The sequence below is a fragment of the Astyanax mexicanus genome, chromosome 18 (assembly GCF_023375975.1).
Source record: "Astyanax mexicanus isolate ESR-SI-001 chromosome 18, AstMex3_surface, whole genome shotgun sequence".
Lineage (NCBI taxonomy): Eukaryota > Metazoa > Chordata > Actinopteri > Characiformes > Acestrorhamphidae > Astyanax > Astyanax mexicanus.
Genome location: NC_064425.1, coordinates 42019484 through 42040392, shown reverse-complemented (window position 1 = coordinate 42040392; position 20909 = coordinate 42019484). Strand labels below are relative to the sequence as shown.

The 20909-nt window shown below is 38.2% G+C and overlaps 1 protein-coding gene across 1 annotated transcript in view; it reads left to right on the top strand.

The window, feature by feature from the left end:
- The window catches only part of grin3ba (glutamate receptor, ionotropic, N-methyl-D-aspartate 3Ba), a 149984-nt gene extending 132998 nt beyond the window's left edge, over window positions 1-16986 (top strand). Inside the window, exons 8-10 of the mRNA XM_022668924.2 lie at window positions 5110-5274; window positions 13892-13962; window positions 15709-16986. Coding sequence (XP_022524645.2) covers window positions 5110-5274; window positions 13892-13962; window positions 15709-16255 — 783 coding nt within the window. The 3' untranslated portion in view covers window positions 16256-16986. The remainder of the gene's footprint in view (window positions 1-5109; window positions 5275-13891; window positions 13963-15708) is intronic.
- Window positions 16987-20909: the final 3923 nt, after the last annotated feature.

The following is a 20909-nucleotide window of genomic DNA, read 5'->3' as shown; positions in this document are numbered from 1 at the left end:
GACTCTTGAAAATGTAATATCAGCATTTACTCAATTTCCTCACATTCGTACAGAAAACCATGAAAATAGTTCACAGTAGTGAGTGTGTGTGTGGGTACGTGTGTGTGTGTGTGTGTGTGTGTGTGTGTGTGTGTGCTCTGAATCTGCCCCCTAACACCCCCCACCCCTCCCGACCCAGTGTCAGGCTCTCAGTGGGTGAACTGGTGTGTGTGATAAACAGGGTGAAGCACAAACCCAGAGATGAACCTCCTCACTGTGGCTCGTGTGTGTGTGTGTGTTTGTGTGTGTGTGTGTGTTTGTGTGTGTGTGTGTGTGTGTGTGTGTGTAATCAGCAGACTCCGTCACTTCAGCTCAAGGTCGTACTCTGTAAAAATCACCATAAGAAAGAGGGAGATGAAGCACAGTGTTTTATCCTCTGTCTCTATGTGTTCTAGCTGTACCTCAGTGTGCACTAGAACGTGGAACCTGTGGGTTCTAAGCAGCTGTGGGTTCTCTCTCGAGCACTATAATATAATCACACCGGTGATGAGGTGTTCACTATTAATTCCCCAATGATTCTGCAATAGGGTGTTTCATGCTTATAGCTAGTTCACTGTGATCTGAATCAGTTAATGGATTGTTTTCACAATCCTGATTTGGATTAGATTTTTTTTGGTTACGTTTCATTTAGTTTAATTTGCTTTGTTTGGTTAAAGTTTGATTTGGTATGAATTGGGTTAAGTTGGGTTGGATTTATTTGTTTTGGTTTAGGTTTAGTTTGGGTTTGAATTTGTTTGGGATGGGATGGGATACGTTGGGATGGAATGGGTTGAGTTGGTTTATTTGTTGTGGTTTGGCTTAGTTTGCTTAAGTTGGGTTGGGTTTGTTTGTTTTAGCTTGCTTTGTTTGGATATGAAATGAGTTGGCTAGAATTGGGTGGTGTTGGGTTGACTTGTTTTGGTTTGGGTTTAAAATGAGTTCATTTGGGTTTGAATATGTTTGGGGTCTGATGGAATATGGTGGGGTGGGATGGAATATGGTGGGGTGGGATGGGTTGGGTTGATTTATTTTGGTTTAGGTTTGAGTTGATTTGGCTTGGTTAGAATTTAAATTGGATTGGCTTAGTTTGGGTTTGGGATGGGTTGGGTTGATTCATTTTGGTTTAGGTTTGGTTTGGGTATGAGATAGTTTGGGATATGTTTGGTTAAGTTTTGAGGTTTGGCATGGGATAAGTTGAGTTGAGTAGGATCATCTTGTTTTGGTTTGGTTTGGGTTTGAGTTGGTTTGGGTTGGGTAGGATCAACCTGTTTTGGTTTAGATTGGGCTTGGGATGATAAGGGAAATGGCAGAATGGGGTGGGTTATGTTTGGGATAGAAAGGGTTGGGTTGATTTATTTTGGTTTGGGTTGGGTTTGATGTGGGGTTTGAGTTGAGTAGGATCAATTTGTTTTTGTTTTGGTTTAGTTTGGTTTGGTTTAGGTTAAGTAGAATTAACTTGTTTAGGTTTGGTTTGGGATGAGTTGGTTTGGGTTGAGTAGGGTCGACTTGTTTTTGTTTAGGTTTTGGTTTGGGTTTGGGTTGGATAAATCTCAGCCTAAGAGGATAATTGTGTGGATGCTCTGGTATCTTTAGTTGAGCCCTTGTGAACGTCACTGCAGTTTAAATTGAACACTCCTGCATTCAGAGTCACTCAGCTCAGTCTCTTACTCAGAACTGTAATAATTTATGAACTCCACATCACTGACTGGATCTCCAGTGTTCTGAGAAGCTCAGCCAGAGATCCAGCTGTGCTCTGTGTTCACGATTTATCTCTATTAGTTTAAAAACACAGTGAACTAAACTGCAGTGCACTGAATGCAGGACGGACACTCTTACTTTATGTAAAGAGTGAGATTCAGGTTTATAGGTTTATAAGAATTGATGGGAAGTAAGACTTGATTTGTACTTTTATTTTTTAATTGATTGATTGTTTATTTATTAACATCAGTATTGGTATCAAACAAAAACAAATTAAAGTTGTTTTTATAACATGCATAGCCATACACAATAGAGTAATTACTGCTGTATTATTTTGTTCTTTACAAAATAGCTCTTTGTGGTAAAATAAAAGCCAATTTCAACAGCATTAGAATATCATTGAAATGTTACTTTATTTCAGTCATTCAGTTCAAAATGTGAAACTCATATATTATATCGATGTATTAAACACAGAGAGATCTATTTTAAGTGTTTATTTCTTTTATTGTTGATTGTTTATTATGGCTTACAGCCAATGAAAACCCAAAAATCAGTATCTCAGAAAATGTTAATATTATATGAGACCAATAGGTACTTTTTGCAGTGTGGGCAGTGTGCCAAGTCCTGCTGGAAAATGAAATCCGCTAAGTTAGTTAGATTAGTTAGAGGTTAGTAAGATTTTGTGGGAAAACAAAACTGCACTGACTTTAGACACAGTGGCTCAACACCAGCAAACCATCACTGATTGGTGGAAACTTCACACTAGACCTCGAGCAGTTTGGACTGTGTGTCTCTCCACTCTTCCTCCAGACTCTGCTCCCTTGATTTACAAATAAAAAGTCAGTGCAGTGTTTTCCTAAAAAAAATATTATGTGGATTTTATTTTCCAGCAGGACTTGGCACACTACCCACACTGCCAAAAGTACCAATTGGTCTTTTCTAATTTTTTTGAGACACTGATTTTTGGGTTTCATTGGCTGTACGCCATAACCATCTGTGTTTAATACATCTATATAATATATGAGTTTTATATTTTGAACTACTGAAATAAAGTAACTTTTCAATGATTCTCAAATTATCAGATCACCCAGGATGTGAACTGGGTCCAGATATCTCCACACAACCTCTGGACTCCAGTCCTACTGGATGTTCACTTACTTGGTGGTCATAAAGCTGAACAAGCTCCTTGAGACGGCCTGCCCCCTGCTGGCCGACACGGGCATCATCCATCATCCACAGATGCCTATCGCCTCGCTGCTGAGAACCAGCCACTCTCCAGAGTGACAGGCTGAAAAATCACCCGCAGATAAACCATCTAAATAGGCAGCCAGGTTCAGGCATCTGGGAGATGATGCCTGAGGAGTGTGTGTGTGTGTGTGTGTGTGTGTGTGTGTGTGAGATGATTCTAGAGGGGCTGTGGGAGCTCAGAGCCCATTTAGAAAAGATACTGTGGTTAAAGGACCCAAACTGAACGGTCATGATTTAGTGTGCTGCTCGAAATCATCCCACTGTGTGTGTGTGTGTGTGTGTGTGTTTGTGCGATTGCAGTACAGGTGCAAAACTTCTACTAAACCCAAATACACACTAATAAACAGTGTTGGGAGTAACGGCGTTAAAATTAACGGCGTTACTAACGCCGTTACTTTTTTTCAGTAACGAGTAATCTAACTAATTACTATGACTGTAACTATAACGCCGTTACCATTTCCGACACCCCGTTACTGCACGTTACTTTAGCAGCTCTATGAACTTTTTTTTTTTTATTTCGCTTTGCCCTGGTTAACCCCTCCTCTGTCCGGTGAACTTGAGCTTCTGGCCGCTGTGCCTGTGGTTTGGCGTGGTGAAGTGAGGCACAATTGTGACGATTTGCGTGCTCTAATCAATTCAGTGATTGCCGTGGACAGCCCAAGTTCCGAATTAAGGACGTTAAGCTCTTTTTAGCTGCTCCGGTTTTTGTGGTGCTGCTGCTTTCTCTTTTAGAGCTTAGATTCTCTGCCCGAATCCCACCTGACCTGAGGACCGACCCGAAATCAGGCTCCTATTTTTATTTTATATAAAGCTCTGGTGTGATAATCACAATGTTGCTAAGTAACCAATTATTATTGTTCACTAAAGCGAACGAAATAGCGAAAATTGAAAGTGAAAAACATTTGTGTTAACTGAATCTAATAAAAACGGTAATTAAAAGGAAAAACATAACTATCTCGAACTGTATTTTGTGTTTATAAAACTAACTAAAACGAACTGAAATTACTGATAGAATACCCTAATTTTTGTGTTTAATTTATTTATAAGCGCTGTTGTACAGCGGAGTTGTACAGCGGGAGTTGTTGTGCCGAGCGCGCGGCACTCGTGGTCCGTTAGTTCTTGTGTAAAGCGCTCGCGCTAGCAAGCCCACCCTAAAATGAACAGAAAAAATAAAAACAAAATAAAATTAAACTATAATAAAAATGAAAACTGTAATCACGTAGCTCTGGGCGCACGTGAACGCCTCCGCGTTTGACTTGCAGCATTGTGTGTAGCTGTTCTTAAAAATCATTTGAATTAAATAATAGTTCTATGCTTCTATGTTACAGTGTTAATTAACATAATTCTGATTATATTTCGCTCATTCAATCAGCCCGAAAACAGACAGTTTATGGGGCGGATCGGGTCAGGCTCATAATGACAGTTTATGGTTCGGGCTTGGGCAGAATGTGCACGGGCTCCGGCTGGGTCGGATTTTTTGGGCATGATCTAAGCTCTATTCTCTTTTGGTGAAGCTGTTATATTAATACCATTTTAACGGGCATTAAATTGTTGTTTTTGTCCATTATTTTGTTTTATATATACATATTTCTTTTGAGTGTGGCTTGGTTTGTTAAATTTCATCCCCAGATGCGTTTTTCTGCTTTTTTCAGTATTACAAGTTTTAGTAATTTTCTTTGGTTGTGTGGAGAATTTCGTTTTATTTTTTTGAAATTCGTTAGATTATATTTTTGTCAACATTTTGGGTTTATTTTCGTTTGTTATTTTTTGTTATTTTTCTAATAATAATAGTAAATGCATAATTGATTTCCTTTTTTTGACGGGCGAATAATAAAAAGTAACGCGATAGTTACTTTTACTGGTAACTAATTACTTTTATAGTGGAGTAACTCCGTTAGTAACTCAGTTACTTTTTTGGAGAAGTAACGAGTAACTATAACTAATTACTTTTTCAAAGTAACGTGCCCAACACTGCTAATAAAGTCAGTGATCAGTGAAAGTGTCTACCCGTAATTAACTCTATATAACATTACAATACTAAACCCAAATAAACGTTAATAAAGTCAGTGTTCAGTGAGAGTGTTAATTATAAATAAAGTGTTATAATAGTATATAATAATGTATAAAATGTGTATTTGTTTGCAGACTCTGCAGATGGGTATTCAGCATTTCTCTGGGCTGTTCGTGTTGCTGTGTGTGGGCGTGGCCGGGGCGTTACTCACCCTGCTGGGAGAACACGCCTTCTACCGGTTCATCCTCCCCCACCTGCGCCACCAGCACAGGCTCAGGTACTGGCTCCACACCAGCCAGGTGAGAAAACTTCCTCGTTTTACTTTAAATACTGTATTTCATCACCCTTTACCCAAATATAGCCAACAGGGCGAGAAGAAGGAGTTTCCAGAACATTAAACCAGTGACTGTTCTGGACAGCCACTCCTGCCTCTGAATATTGCAGTTATATAGTTTTTTTTAGGATGATTGGACGAGGCACCACCATAGGGTGAGAAGGTGGAGTTTCCAGAACATCAAACTAGTTTTAATTTAGCTGTGACTGTTCTGGACAGCCAGTCCTGCCTCTACATAGTTTAGTTATATAGTTCCTTTTTATCACTAGATCTGAAATATATATATGAAATGATAATGATGATGTAAAATACTGAAAAATCAGAAGTAATACCGTTTTTAGGGACTGTTTTTGGTGCACTTCACCCTGTAGCATGTATCCCCCCACCATTTTAATGATGTGTCATTTTTAAAAATAGTTTTAGATTAATAGTCTCCTCAGAACTTGTACTTGTATTCATAACCAGTTGGTGTTAAAAGTTTCTGTGAGGAAACTATATTAGTTTCCTCTGTATATAACTATATTAGTTATATAGTTCTATTTTACGGCGATTGTGCGACACACCACCACAGGTTGTTAGCATAGCTGTGACTGTTCTGGACAGCCAGTCCTGCCTCTGAATATCTTAGACCAATCAGCATTGAGTTGCATTCCCTAATGTGGTTGCGTCCGAACAGAGCACATTCAGGAAAAAAATGATAACTTGTGTGTTGCAAGTTAATGCAAATAAAAAAAATCTAAAAATGAGACACATCAGGTTCTATTGTGCACTTATTGCTATCTTACACCCTGCCAACAATCTATTTTCATGCCTTCTGCCTGAATTGTTTAAACAGCAATGCTGCTTTTAAATATATCTATGCTGATGGTAGTGGTGATCCAAAAATTAGGCGTGTTCAGGCAAATTTCTAGCGTGTTTCTAGCGTATCTTGGTTCTTTTTTATTATAGTATAGAATAAACCCTTCATGCATTTGCATCCTGCCCCAACATTTAGGTCATAACACCTGTAGGAAATTCTAGAAAACCAGAATGTTCCAAACACAGTGTTGTAAAAAAGTATTTTCCCCTCTACAGATTTCTTTGGGATTGATTTTCCCTTAGTAAATAAATTTAACATTAAAAACTGCTTCCTGTATTTACTCAGGTTATATTTGTCTAAGAATGAAGTTTGTTTGAATGAAAGCAGATGGCAGAAGCAGGAGTCGTGTTTCCATCAGCTACAATTATGCAGAAACTTTAGATGATGGTGTGGCCGAGAGTAATTTAGAGCGACATCAAAACCAGCAGCTTCTGCTTTTAGCAGAATCATCTTTACAGCAGTTTAGCATCTTTTTTTAATGACTCTCACTGGGCAGGATGAGCCGTGGCCACCTAATGAGGGCTGAAATCTCTCTACCCCCCCCCCCCGACAGCATCCATCAAACATCTGCAGACTCAAATGACTGAGCTGGTGGAGCAGTGCAGAAACATTCCTCACACCAGACTTTAAATATCTAAAGCAACTTTAGAAATGACGTGTGTCTTGATCAGATCATCTATACAGCCAGTCAATTCCAGTTACTGATCATCCATAGCGCAGTACAGGGAGTATATAGGAGTATTGAGATTATTCTCCCTATACTAACTTATATAGGGAGTATAATACACAGCTTTTCAATAGTATAGGACAGTACAGGGGAGAATATATGGGACCATATGGGAGATTAGGGTACTATAAGTAAGTACTGTATAGTGTAGTGTTGTGTACTAAAAGCTAGTCTAGGTAGTATAAGGTTCTATATGGCAGTATAGGGTACTATAGGACCTATGTGGTAATATAGGTGCTATAGTATTGGGGTGTACAGGCAACATAGGGTACTATAGGGGAGTACTAGAGGAGTTAGGAAAGTAGACGGGGATATAGGGTAGTATAGTCTAGTATAGGCTATAAGGGGAGTATAGGGAGTATATAAGAGTATGAATTAGTTTAGATTAGTAAAGGGTAGTAAAGATTGTAAAAAATAGTATATGGTATTGTAGGAGTATCAGGTAATATAGGTAGTAAAGTGAGTATAGGTAGTATAGGTTAGTATAGGCTGTAAAGATTGTAAAGGGTTGTGTATATGGTAAATGCTACCGTAGATAAAGTTACTTTAGCAAAGTCAGGGTACTATAGAGGAGTATCACAGGAGCACAGGAAGTAGAGGGGAATATAGGGGAGTATAGTCTACTATAGGCAATATAAATAGTATGGGGAGTATAGGAGAGTATAAAGTAGTTTAGATTAGTAAAGGGTAGTAAAGACTGTAAAAGGTAGTGTTTAGTATTATAGACGTATAAAATATTATAGGTAGTAAGGGGAATATAGGTTAATATAGTTCAGTATAGGCTGCCAATGGCAGTAAAGGTTGTAAATGGTAGCAAATGGTATAACAGGGGAGTATAGGGTAGTATAGACTGTATGAAATGTTACATGATATTTCAGCAAAATCAAGGTACTATAGAGAATCAGAGAAGTATGGAAAGTAGAGGGGAATATAGGGTAGTATAGTCTAGAATAGTATAGGGGAGTATAGGAAGTATAGAGTATAGAATAGGTTAGATTAATATAGGGTAGTAGTTGTAAAAGAAGTGTATGGTATTATGGGAGTAAAGGTATTAAAGGTATTATAGGTTAGTATAAATTGTAAAGGGTAGGATAGTAAAAAAATGTAGTATATGGTATTATATATAAAGAGTATACAGTAGTATAGGTAGTAAATGCAGTATAGGTTAGTATAAATTGTAAAGGGCAGTAAAGTTTGTAAAGGGTAGTATATCAAAGTCAAAGTCAAAGTGGTTTTTATTGTCATTTCAGCTATATGCAGAGTACACAGTGAAACGAAACAACGTTCCTACAAGGACCATGGTGCACATAAACACAGTGTAGACAGAACAATAGTGCAACAGTACAAAAGTGCAGACAGACAATACAACACAATACAGACAAAGAATAATAAATAACAAGACAGTGTGCAAATTTTGCAGTGTGCAAAAAAGACCAGGTGAGGTAGTAATTACTCTATTACACAGTGTGCAATAGAGTCCAGTGAGGTAGTAGGGTTTTTAGTGCTTTCCATTTTCTGGGGTAAGTGGGGTAAGAGTGTGTGTGCATGTACAGAAAAACCATCAGTTCAGTCTCTGCAGTTAAGGAGTCTGATGGCTTGGGGGTAGAAGCTGTTGCAGAATATGTTAGTATGAATTGTAAAGAGTAATAAAGGGACTAAAGATTGGTATAAATTATAAAGGGGAGCACAGGAACTATAGGTAGTAAAGGTTGTAAAGGGTAGTATATGTTAGTATAGGAGTTTAAGGTATAGGTGGTAAAGGGCGTATAGGTTAGTATCTTAAGTATTTTAAAGGGTTGTAAATGTAAAGCGTAGTATAGGAGGATAAGGTAGTATAGGTGGTAAAGTAGCATAGGTTAGTATAAAATTGTTAAGCCTAGTATATGGTAATATAGGAGAGTATTGGGTAGTATATGGTGGTATAGATGGTATGGTGGCGTATCGGGGAGTATATGGTATTAAAGGTATAGTATAGTGTTGTATAGGGTGGTGCAGATGGTATAGTTAAGGTAGTATTGCATATTACATGGTATTACAAATGTATAGGGAGTATAGAAAGGATTTTTGGAACAGCAGAAAGAGTTACTCCAACAAAAGCAAAAACTCTTATTTTTTATACTCTAGATTTCAGTGTAAACAGTGGAAGAGCAGGTGTTCCAGTGCTTTAGTCCTTTAAGTGCATAAAGATTGATCTGTGTCTGAAATCAGACAGTCTGTTTCTATCGTCTCTCAGGCCGAGCAGAAGGTAATAAAAGCTGACCTGACTGGAATGCTGACGGCTGCACAGAGACGCAGTCAGTGTATATATATATATATATATATCCTGTGCTCACCTAATAAAGATTCTGACTAAATACACAGTGTGGGAACAGTGCGGCAGAAAATCCACCACTTCACCTCAAATGTATTCTGTTTCTTCTCCGGTTCCCTCCGAGCGCATTTGTTCGTGTCGTAGGATTACTAATGGCCTTCAGACACGGGAACTTTCCTCTTAGTGTAACTGATGAAACTCTGAGGCTGGTTTAGAAAAAAAAAGAGGAGAGAGCCGTGAACAACACAAAAATAAGCTAAATACAAAAGCATGACTCATGTACTGTACTGCAGAGGCATGTACTGTACACTGTGTATTCACTGCACTGTCCACAGGGGGGCGATAATGACGATTTGTTGTCTTAGGGAAACTTATAAACGACTATATCAGAATTTAAAAAGTTCTGGGTCCCTATTTTGGCAATCTACTTCTATAGGCAAGACGACACTTGAGCAACATGCAACTTGATTAAGGGCGTGTTGGTGTGTTTTTGTTATCGTAACGACGGGAAAAGTACACCTTGCGTAGATCAAAAAGCGCCAAAGGCATGAGCTAATTCTCTTAAGCAATCATCGGTGTGATTAATTTTGGGCGTAGTGTGAAATCCTGAACCAATCAGTGTGTCACTAGTCATAAAAATAGACTGTTGACGGGGTGTAAGATGGCAGTGAGCATCTTTAAATGCCTCACGCAGGGTGTACAATACGGCCCTGGCTAGTGTGCTCATGGCAAGGCAAGGCCGCGTGAATTATGTATGTGTAGCTCAATAAATATTACCCAAATATTACCCATATCAGTCTTAGGGCCCTTAGGCTTTTAGCAATCTATAGTCCTCAGGCCAATCGCGGTCTTGTGTCTTTGCTATCATAACGACGGGAAAAGTACACCTTGCGTAGATCAAAAAGCGCCAAAGGCATAAACTAATTCTCTTCAGCAATCATTGGTGTGATTAATTTAGTGTGTAGCATAAAATCCTGAATCAAAAACCAATCATTGTGTCACTTGCCATCCCCTTTAAGAGTCAGATGGGCTCTGACTTTGGCGCGCTCGTAACTTAACAGTGCGGCGCTTTTGTGCGTCTCTGCAGAGACAGATACTGACCTGCTCGTTCACGCTGTGAATATACACCAGCAGCTCATTTTTAAGGGAACAGCAATGTTATATTATTCTTTATTCTGTGTATTGTTGAGTTAAAAGTTGGGTTTGCGAGCTGGGAGCACCTATAGGAATGGACTCTGATGACTGACTGTTGTCAGGGTTTTAATCAGTCTGTGGCGCATTTTCCATGTTTTTTCCATGGCTAAGATAGAAACACACCATTAATTTACCTGAACACACCTCACACGCACCTCAGGCGCAAGACGTGAAAAAAATAGACTGTTGATGGGGTGTAAGATAGCAAAGAGCATCGCAACACACCTTGTGCAGGGTGTACGATAGGGCACTATATGTTTAATCATTTATTTCTCCTAGTATCTTTTTTTTTATCTTCCTTCAGAATAAAGTTGCCATCCATCACTCTTCTTTGTGTCTTTTAAAAAAAAAAACACATTACCTGAAGGACCTCATTTAATTGTATAGCTCGCCCCCAGTCTCCCTGAGACCCTCATATATATTTGGAACATGTATTTGCTCAGAATTCATCATCCACCATTATATTCAGCTCCCCCCCCCCCCCCATTGTCCTCAGCTTCATAATTACCATAGAAAAGCTCTGGCCAATAGAACGAGACGCTGCTCTGAAGCAGCCATCAGCACATGACCTCCGAAGTCACCATGCCCACGGCTGTGAGGGCGAATAGGGGGTGTAGTGCCCGTCAGCAGTGGTGTTCCTGTGGGTGGAGCTCTCAGGAGTGATGATGATGATGATGATAATAGAGCTACATCCAGTACCTTCAGGATGAGCTGGAGGTTCAGAACTAATGACCTCAGTGATTCTCTTATTTTTAAGGGGCTGAATGCAATCAAATTCTCATCACAACTGTATTACAGTATATAATAAAGCCTACTCAGTTTAATTTCTTTAGCCACACCCAGGCCCAGAGTTAGTGAAACATTCAGAAAACGTTCTACTAACCAAAGATGGTTAGTTGAGATTAATGTAATACTATAAAATGTTCCACAATCTTCTTTAAAGTTCTCCCAACATTAGGAACGTTACAAGAATGTTGAAGGAAGGTTAGTGTGTAACGTTACAGAAACAATGTTCAAGGAACGTTCTGAAAATTAAAACAAACAAAAAAAAACAGGATAGAAGTGATGTTGCAGCAATTTTACACTTTTAAAACGTTTAAACACATTAAGAGCATTTAAAAAAAAACGTACAAATTGAATATTCCAAGAACATTAGCCTTAACATTTATAAAACGTTCTACTAACCAAAAACAGTTAGCTCGGATTAATGTAATTATAATTATATATATATATATTTATATATATATATAAGTTCTCCCAATGTTAGGAACGTTATAAGAATGTTGAAGGAATGTTAGTGTGTAACATTACAGAAATAATGTTGCAGGAACGTTCTGAAAACGTGTGGCATAAAAATGGTTTGCATCACAGTGTTATTAGGACTTTTCTCATATAACATTTTCAGCTAGATAAAAACTAACATTTTGGAAATGTTATGGAAAAGTCTCTAAAAATAACAACACAAGTGACGTTGCAGTGACTTTTTTTACACTTTTAAACGTTTAAAATCATTAAGAACATTCAGTAAACTTGATAAATTGAGCGGAAGGTTAGCCTGTAACATTACATAAATAATGTTTCAGGAACGTTTTGAAAACTTGTGATGTAGTAATGTTTCGCATCACAGTGTTATTAATACTTTTCTCACGTTCTAACATTCTGTCATGATGAGCGCAGAATTGCAGACACGTGCAGATACTGATAAAAATATATGTTTATTATAAAAATAAACAGATGTAATACGTGGTTGATACAGAAAACAGTTCATCACCAGAAACCAGAGCAATGTAGGCGAAACCATACCATAAACGAGAGACAGTCCAGAGTTCATACACGAGAGACCCAATGTCAGAGGTAATCCAAGAGGCAGTAGTGAAAACACAGTCCAGGTAATACACAAACAATCCAGTATCAGAGGCAAAGGCAATAATCGGCGTCGAGAAAACAAAGGCAAGGTCATACACGAGATAAACTGAGACAAGAGATATAGAAACGCTTTGTAATGAGGAGAACCTACAATACGCGGCGTGGGTGTTTGTGTGGAGTGCTCTTATATAGTGCCAGTAATCAGTATTCGGGACTTCCTGGAGGAAGCAGTTGAGGTGTCACGTGATCAGGTGAGTGCGTGTTGTCAGCGGGTGGTGCATTCTGGGTAATGTAGTTGTTGACCTGAGAACCTCCGTTAGAGCTTGGTGTGGAAGGGACAGAGGAGCTAACAGCACCAGACGTGACACATTCTGGAAACGTTATGGAAATGTAACCAAGACTAAGCATTAAAAAAAACATTGACATAAGTGACATTGCAGTGACTTTTAAACATTTAAAAACATTAAGAACATCGAAAAAACTTGACAAATATTCTATTGACCGTAACGTTCAGGAAACATTCTATGAACCAAAAATGGTTAGTTGGTATTAATGTTGTATTATAAAATGTTCCACAACCTTGTTTAAAGTTCTCCCAATGTTAGGAACATTATATGAATGTTGCAGGAATGTTAGCTTGTAACACTACAGAAATAATGTTCCAGGAACGTTCTGAAAACATGTACCATAATAATGGTTTGCATCACAGTGTTATTTAAGTTTTTCTGTGACGCGTTAAATGAAAAAAAAAAAACATAAAAAAAATCCAGGTATTTTGACAAATTAAACATTCTAAGAACGTTAACCATAACGTCCAAAAAACATTCTAACCAAAAATGGTTATCTGGGATTAATGTAATAATATATAAAATGTTCCACAACCTTTTTTAAAGTTTTCCCAATGTTAGGAACATTATAAGAATGTCGCAGGAAGGTTGACCGGTAACATCACAGAAGTAATGTTTTAGGAACGTTCTGAAAATGTGACATAATAATGATTTGCATCACAGTGTTTTTAGAACTTTTCTCACATAACGTTTTCAGCTAGATGAATACTAACATTCTGGAAACATTGTGTAAAATAACCAAAACTAAAAGTATAAAAATAAATAAATAAAAGTAAATCCAGAAAACTTGTTTAATTAAACGTTTTAAGAAAATGAACCGTAACCTTCAGAAAACTTTCTACAGAAATACAGAAGTAATGTTCCACGTTCTGAAACGTGTGACATAATAATGGTTTGCATCACAGTTTTATTACTGTCCAGAGGAGCTAAAGCAGTGTTTGTTATGCATTTGCATATCTGTGTCTGTATCTGCGTAATACAGGTTTTATTAGAAGAATGTTCACCAATATTGGACATATTTGGAATTACTATCTTTAATCATTGGAACAGAAAGTTTAATTATGTTACATGATTATTTTTATTATTATTATTTTACTCAGAGTTTCATCACATACTGCATGCTGCCAAATCTGGTTTCCTATATTAAACGTAGAGCTTGTGCGCCCTCTATTGGTGAGATACAGTAAGCACAGGCAGAGAAGGGCACAGATAGATCTGTGTGATGTAATGCTGTGATGTGATGTAATGCTGTGTGTGATCATTGTGATGTCACTGCAGAAGATTCACCGGGCGTTAAACATGACGTGTGATGAGGAGAGTAAAGCAGAAGAAGCCGTCGCAGACAGAAGGTCAGTAAAAAAAAAAAACTAAAACAGAAGTAGAAATTGATTTATCGTAGGAAACTTTAAGAATCATTTTTTTTATTTTAACCCTTTTAGACCTTGCATCCATTACAGTGGACATACAGTGTTTTTAATTGTATTTTTATTTTTTTGTATAAAACACTATTTGAGAGCTGTTGTCCTTTAGAATAGACCATGAACCGGCCAATGCTTGGCAAAGTAGCTTGGCTCCGCCCACTGCAAAAACACTGGAAAACCAGCAGTACTGGAGCCATTTGGGCAAAGTAACTGTTGCAATTTTTTTACATATTTAATGTGATTTAGAACCCCTTCTAATCATAATTTTATGTTTTGCTGTTTAGAGATGGTTTATGAAATAAAAAGGTGAAATATAAAATATTACTCAGGCTTTCAATGCAATGAAAATGTAAAATACAATATTTTTTTTAGATAATTGGATTTATTTGCTATTCAGATTTTATAGTAGAATATAGACTCTTCTTTTCTGTGCATTATAGACAAAAAACTGCATTCTTAGTGTTTCCTAGTTATGGGTAAGGTTTACTCACAACATTTAAAAACTTTAAGAACCTCCAGAAAACTTAATCTTTTGTACCTTCTAATAACATTAACTGTAAAGTTCAGAAAACGTTCTACTAGCCAAAGATTGACGTAACATTCGACAACCTTATTTGTTTTCTCAATGTTAAGAACGTTCTAAGAATATTTAGCAATGTTTGGAAAAGGTTGCAGGAAGGTTAGACTGTAACATTCAGAAATATTGTTCCAGGAATGTTTTGAAAATGTCTGACAAATTTGAGGTAAAACGTTTAGTTTTTCCCAAAACTATAAACATTCACACAAGTGTTTTACATTGCAGCAACATTATCTGAATGTTTAAAAATGTTAAATGTTAAAAAAAAGTTCTAAAACGTCCATAAACCTTGACAGATACAGTAAAACGTTCTTTGAATGTTAACTGTAACGTTAGGAAAAGAGTGTTAGCTGAAATTTATGTAACATTATAAAATGTTCCACAACCTTGTTTAAAGTTTCTCCCAGTGTTAAGAACATTTAACAATGTTTGGAAAAGGTTACTGGAAGGTTAGTTCATAGCATTTCAGAAATAATATTCCAGAAACATTCTAAAAATGTGTGACAAAATTAATTTTTTGCATTACAATCTTATTAAGACATAATGTTCCCAGCTAGATGAATGCTAACATTAAGGAAATGTTAAAACATTTAAAAACAAATAGAGAATAACCAGAAAACTTGATAGATTTTATGTTCTAAGAACATTAACTGTAAAGATCAGAGAACGTTCTATTAAGCAAAGGCTGATAGCTGGGATTAATGTAACGTTATAAAATGTTCCACAACTTTGTTTAAAGTTTGCCCGATGTTAAGAACTAACATTTAATTCTTTAATTCTACCAAAAAGGTAAAAAGGTAAAAGGTAACGTTCCCAAAACTAAAAAATTAAAACACTGACACAAGTGACGTTACAACGATGTTACCAGAACGTTTAAAAATGTTAAATAAAAACCTACTAAGAATGTCTACAAAACTTGACAGATACAGTAAAACATTCTATGAACGTAAACTGTAACGTTAGGAAAAGATTGTTAGTTGCAATTTCATGTTACATTATAAAATGTTTCACAACAACTTGTCAGTATAAATCTCGAATTCTTACTGTTCCAGAACTTTATCTCACTATTTTCTTTTTCTTTCTTTCTTTCTCTTTAGCCCCTCCTTGTGTCTGTCAGAAAACTGTAACCTCCACCGTGTGCCATCCGTCGTACCCTCCATCTCCACCTCCACCTCCAGCGGCTACAGCGCCACCACCAGGTGGAACAACGAAAGCCTCAAGGCCGAGCCCAAAGACGCCAACCACAAGCGCGTCCACTTCAACCTGGAGACCCTCAACAGCTACCGGCTGGAGCACAGCCGGAGGGGATTGGTGGGCAGCCCCCCCACCCAGCTGTGTGCCAATGGAGGTCCATCTCCTGGCCTCAGCCTGGTTCTGTCCCCACCGTCTGGATCTTCTGGGCGACCCGCTTCTCCTTGGGAATTAGAGCTCCAGGAACTCCAGGTGAGGATTGAGGAGTTCCGTCACCAGCTTAGAGCTGCCCTGGCCAGGAGAGCAGAGCTCCAAAGGACTCTGGAGAAAGAGAGACAGAACCGGACCGAGGGTCAGAAAAGTGGGGTTCCTAATACCATCCCTACTGGACACTCTCTGAACCCATCCACTGCCTCCAACATGGCAACCAAGGACATCAATAAGAGAAGATGATACGAGTCTGAGTTGCATGAGGTTGAATCGTAGGGTACCAGCAAAGTGCAAGTGCAAGGTCCGTCTGTTGATGGAGGTTCGTCCAGCGATCACGATTATTAGCATTAGCATTAGCATGGATCAGGGTATACACTGGGAGGCTAGCCTGACACAATAAGTGTGTCAAAGTAGCCAAAGATGCGCTACGACTGGTCAATAGCCTTGGATAACCTGGAATTACCTTCCTGCGAATTACTAGGCAAACCAAGACATTGCAAGGAATTGCAAGGTTATGGCAAATGTACCTAGGCAAGGGATGCCTGTAATTGAAGAAACCCCCTATTAATTTACCTTTGGAAGCTGGTGTCTAGATGCTTTTGGGCATATAGGCCTGGTTTCTCTAAACCAGTTTTGGCTAAATCCCAAAATCAAGGCTTTTTAGTTCTAAATCACAGCCCATGTTACCTGATTGATGATTGACCTCACAATTTTGTCCTAAACTTGGCTTTTGCCATGAACAATAAATAATGAAGTTTATTTATAGAGATTAATCCAAAAACATATCAAACAAACATCATTATCCATAGCACAGATCAACGCACATGAAGGTAGAACTGTTCTAGGCACCTAAAAGTTTCTAAAACAACTCAAACTTTAACAAACATCCAGACAAATCCAGGAAAAAAAACAGAGAACACCAGACATTAGCAGGAAACAGCTGAGCTGTTTGTTGTAGGATTTCCCTGGTTGCAACTGGTCCAACTTCTAATCATTGACTTATTCTTCCAAAGACTTTCCCCCTGACTGTGACTGGTTTTAATCATAGATTGGTTTTTCCTAAAGCCCCCCCCCCCCCCCCCCCGACTGCGATTGGTTCAAATCATTGACTCATTCTTCCAGAGTCCCCCGACAGTGACTGGTTCTAACTATTGGCTTACTTTCCCTAAGACTTTGCCTGGTTGCAACTGGTCCAAATCACTACGTTGTTTTTTTTTCCAGAGACTTCACGTGACTGGTTCTAATCATTGGATCCTTCTTACTGAAACTTTCTCCTGACTGTCACTGGTTCTAATTGCTGATTCTGGATACTGGATCTAATGGTTGACTTGTTTTTCCTGAGACTTCAACCTGACTGTGTTTGTTTTCTAATCATTGTCTTATTTTCCAAAAGACTTCGCACATTTGCGAGTAGCCCACCACCTTGATTTCCCAAAGACTTAACTCTGACTGTGACTGGTTCTAATCATTGATTCATTCTTCCAGAGACTTTCCCCCTGACTGTAATTGGTTCTAATCACCAATTTGTTTTTCCCAAAGCTTCCCTCTGACTAAACTTCGCCCAATTGCAGCTGGTCCAAAACACCACCTTGTTTTTCCAAAGACCTCCCCCTAACTGTCACTGGTTCTAATCACAGTTTCATTTTTCCTATTTCCATTTTTCCACTTGCTAATTGTTCCTGAGACTTTTTTTCTGATCAGTGACTTATTTTCTTTAAGACTTCACCCAACTGCGACTGGTTCTAACCACTGCCTTGTTTTTAAAGACTCTCCCCCTGACTGTGACTGGTTCTAATCATCGATTCGGATTTCCTGAGACTTTACCCTGACTGTGACTGGCTCTAATCGTGACTCTTTTTACGGAAACCTCCTCCTGACTGTCTAAGATTCTAATCACCAATTCATTTTCCGAAGATTCCCCCCTGACTGTGACTGGTTCTAATTATTTGCTCATTCTTTCTGAGACTTTGCCCTGTGTTCTAATCAGTGACTTATTTTTCTTTAGACGTCCCACTGACTGTGACTGGTTCTAATTAACAATTTCGTTTTCCTGAGACTTTGCCCTGGCTGTGACTGGGTTCTAAACAATTATTTTTCCTAAGTCTTCACCTAAAAGTGACTACTTCTAATCACTGTTTTGGTTTTCCCAAGATTTCCCTCTGCCTCTGACTGTGTTCAAACCATTGACTTATTTTTGCTAAGACGTCCCCCTGACTGTGACTGGTTCTAATCTTCGATTCCATTTTCCCAAGGCTTGCCAAAATACTGATTTATTTAGCTGGTTTATAGTTAGTAACCTATTTATTAACCATTAATAAAACAATATTGTTATAAGCTATTAATAAACCCTTTATAAAGGAGCCTTATATTAACTGGTACTGATATCTGTGATGCAACAGGTTAAGGTCAACTGTAGACAGAAACAGGTAAACATCTCACCAGATGTTAATGGTGGTCATGTGATTTATGTCTGGACGGATCACCCCGGCTATCTGAGCAGCAGACTGTGTGCTGTCGGACATTAGTCCCACGAGGAAAAGCACTTTTAATACACACTTCACACCAACACGCGATACAAATCTCCTCCCACAAGCTGTTCAGCCTCCCACCACTCTTCTCCTTCAGCGCCCTGAGGAGCAGGAACAGCTCAGAGACCGTGGGTCATCAGATGATCAGCTCCTGAAGTCCTGCAGGGGGACAGTCAGCAGGATAAATCTGTAAATAAGTGTGAGGTTGTGTCTGTAGAAGAGTTTCAGTGCTGATAGCGTGATGCTTCTGTTGGATTTACAGTGTAATAAAGTGGATGATGGTGAGTGTATATTATATTATATTATCTATACAGTATGTTATGAAAAAAAGTCTTGGTAATACATTTTCAAATAAATATTGTTTATACATAATGTTGTGTGTCCATCTTTACAAATATACATTTTTCTCCATTTTGAAATGTCTAATACTGTCCACAACATTTGTTACATTTTAATCTTTGTCTCATTCTGTCCCCTTTACTTTTTGGTGTCTTAATATGTCTCTATCACTCTTTGAAATATCAGTTTTTTGTCTTAATTATTTTTTTAATGTCTCATTTTGACCACTCTACTTTTTGGCAAATTTCATTTTGTCCCCTCCACTTTTTGATGTCTCATTTTAACCCCTTCCTTTTCTCACTCTTCACCTTTTAATTTTTGGCATGTCTCATTCTGTCCCCACCACTTTTTGGCATGTCGCACTTTAACCCCTTCACTTTTTGACATCATTTTGACCCCTTTCTTAATTGGCATGTCTCATTTTACCCCAAACACTTTTAAAACGTATTATTTAGTTTAATCTACTTTTTACAATACCTTAGTATTTTGTATTTAGGTTTTAACATGTCTCATTTTGTTTCCTTTATTTTTTGACATCTTATTTTTAGCCCTCCACATTTTGCCATGTTTAATTTGTCCCCTTTACTTTTGACATGTCTCTTTTTGTTAATTTCACCTTTAGGAAAGTCTTACTTTGCCCCTTGCACTTTTGGACATGCATCATTTTATCCCTTTCACTCTTTGAAATGTCTCATTTTGACCTCTTCCTTTTTTGGCAGGTCTCACTTTGACCCCTCCACTATTTGATGTGTTGTATTTTGTCTCCACATTTTTTTTAAATGTCTCATTTTGTCTCCTTCACTTTTTGTCTTATTGTATCTCCTCCACTTTTTGATGTCTTTTATTGTCTCCCCTACATTCTTATTTATTATTATGCCCCTTTCCCAATGTATTTCACATATTTCATTGTCTCCTTCACATTTTGATATAGCTTGTTTTGTCCCTTCACTTATTTACATGTCTCATTTTCTTCCTTTCACTTTTTGAAATGTCTCATTTTGCCCCCTTAAATTTTTTGGCTTGTCCCACTGTGACCCCTTAGTTTTTTGACATGACACATTTTGTCACTTCCACTTTTTGGCATGTCTTTTTTGTCACTTACAATTTTTGATGTCCGATTTTGTGTCCTCCATGTCTTTCACTTTTTTACACATTTTTGTGCCTTTTTTTCGTCACTTATGGACATGTCTTCTCCACTTTTCCACATTATTATGTCTTACTATGCCCCCTTCTTATTTTGTTTGACATGTTTATTTTATTATGACATGTTTATGTTATTATGTCTTCTCCACTTTTTGACATGTCTCATTTTGTCCCCTTCACTTTTTTACATATCCTTTTGTGTCCTTCACATTGTTATGTCTTTTTATGCCCCCTTCCCATTTTGTTTGACATGTTTCAATTTGTCTCCTCTGCTGTTTGACATGTCTTATTTTGTCTCCATGACAGTATTGATGATACATTTCCAAATTCCATTCTCTGGACCTGTTAGGAGACACTTACGCAGTCCGTCAGTCCTTGTCTCCAGACTGTGAGGGTTGAGGAAGCTTTTGAATGAAATCAGGAGTATAAAGACACCTGCAAAACCTGCCTCCTGCTGCACATCCGTCAGAAACGTCCTCTGAGACGAACACGGCTCTCTGCTCATTTACTCTCAGAGAGGACAGTGGAGGACGCAGAGCCGGATCATACAGTACACAGTGTGGGAGTGGAGGGTCCGGGGTGGGGGCTGATGTTCCTGGAGGGACGTGCAGAACAATGGGTTGATTAATCAGGAGCTTTTCTCTTTCAGACTGAGAGCATGCTCCAGCGCTCTGCCAAGCGTCTGGAAGAGGATAAGAGTTCCCACCATTCTTCCACCATTTCCCCTCTTCTCCCGCCACTCAGCAGCTCCAAACATCTCCACGTATCTCCTCTCCTCACAGGATTAAACTTTACACTGTTTTCACCATTACCCTAAATACAGTCAATCAGCTCAAACAGTGCACTGAAAAAAAATCAATCTGAGTGTTAGTAAACCAGTGATGTCA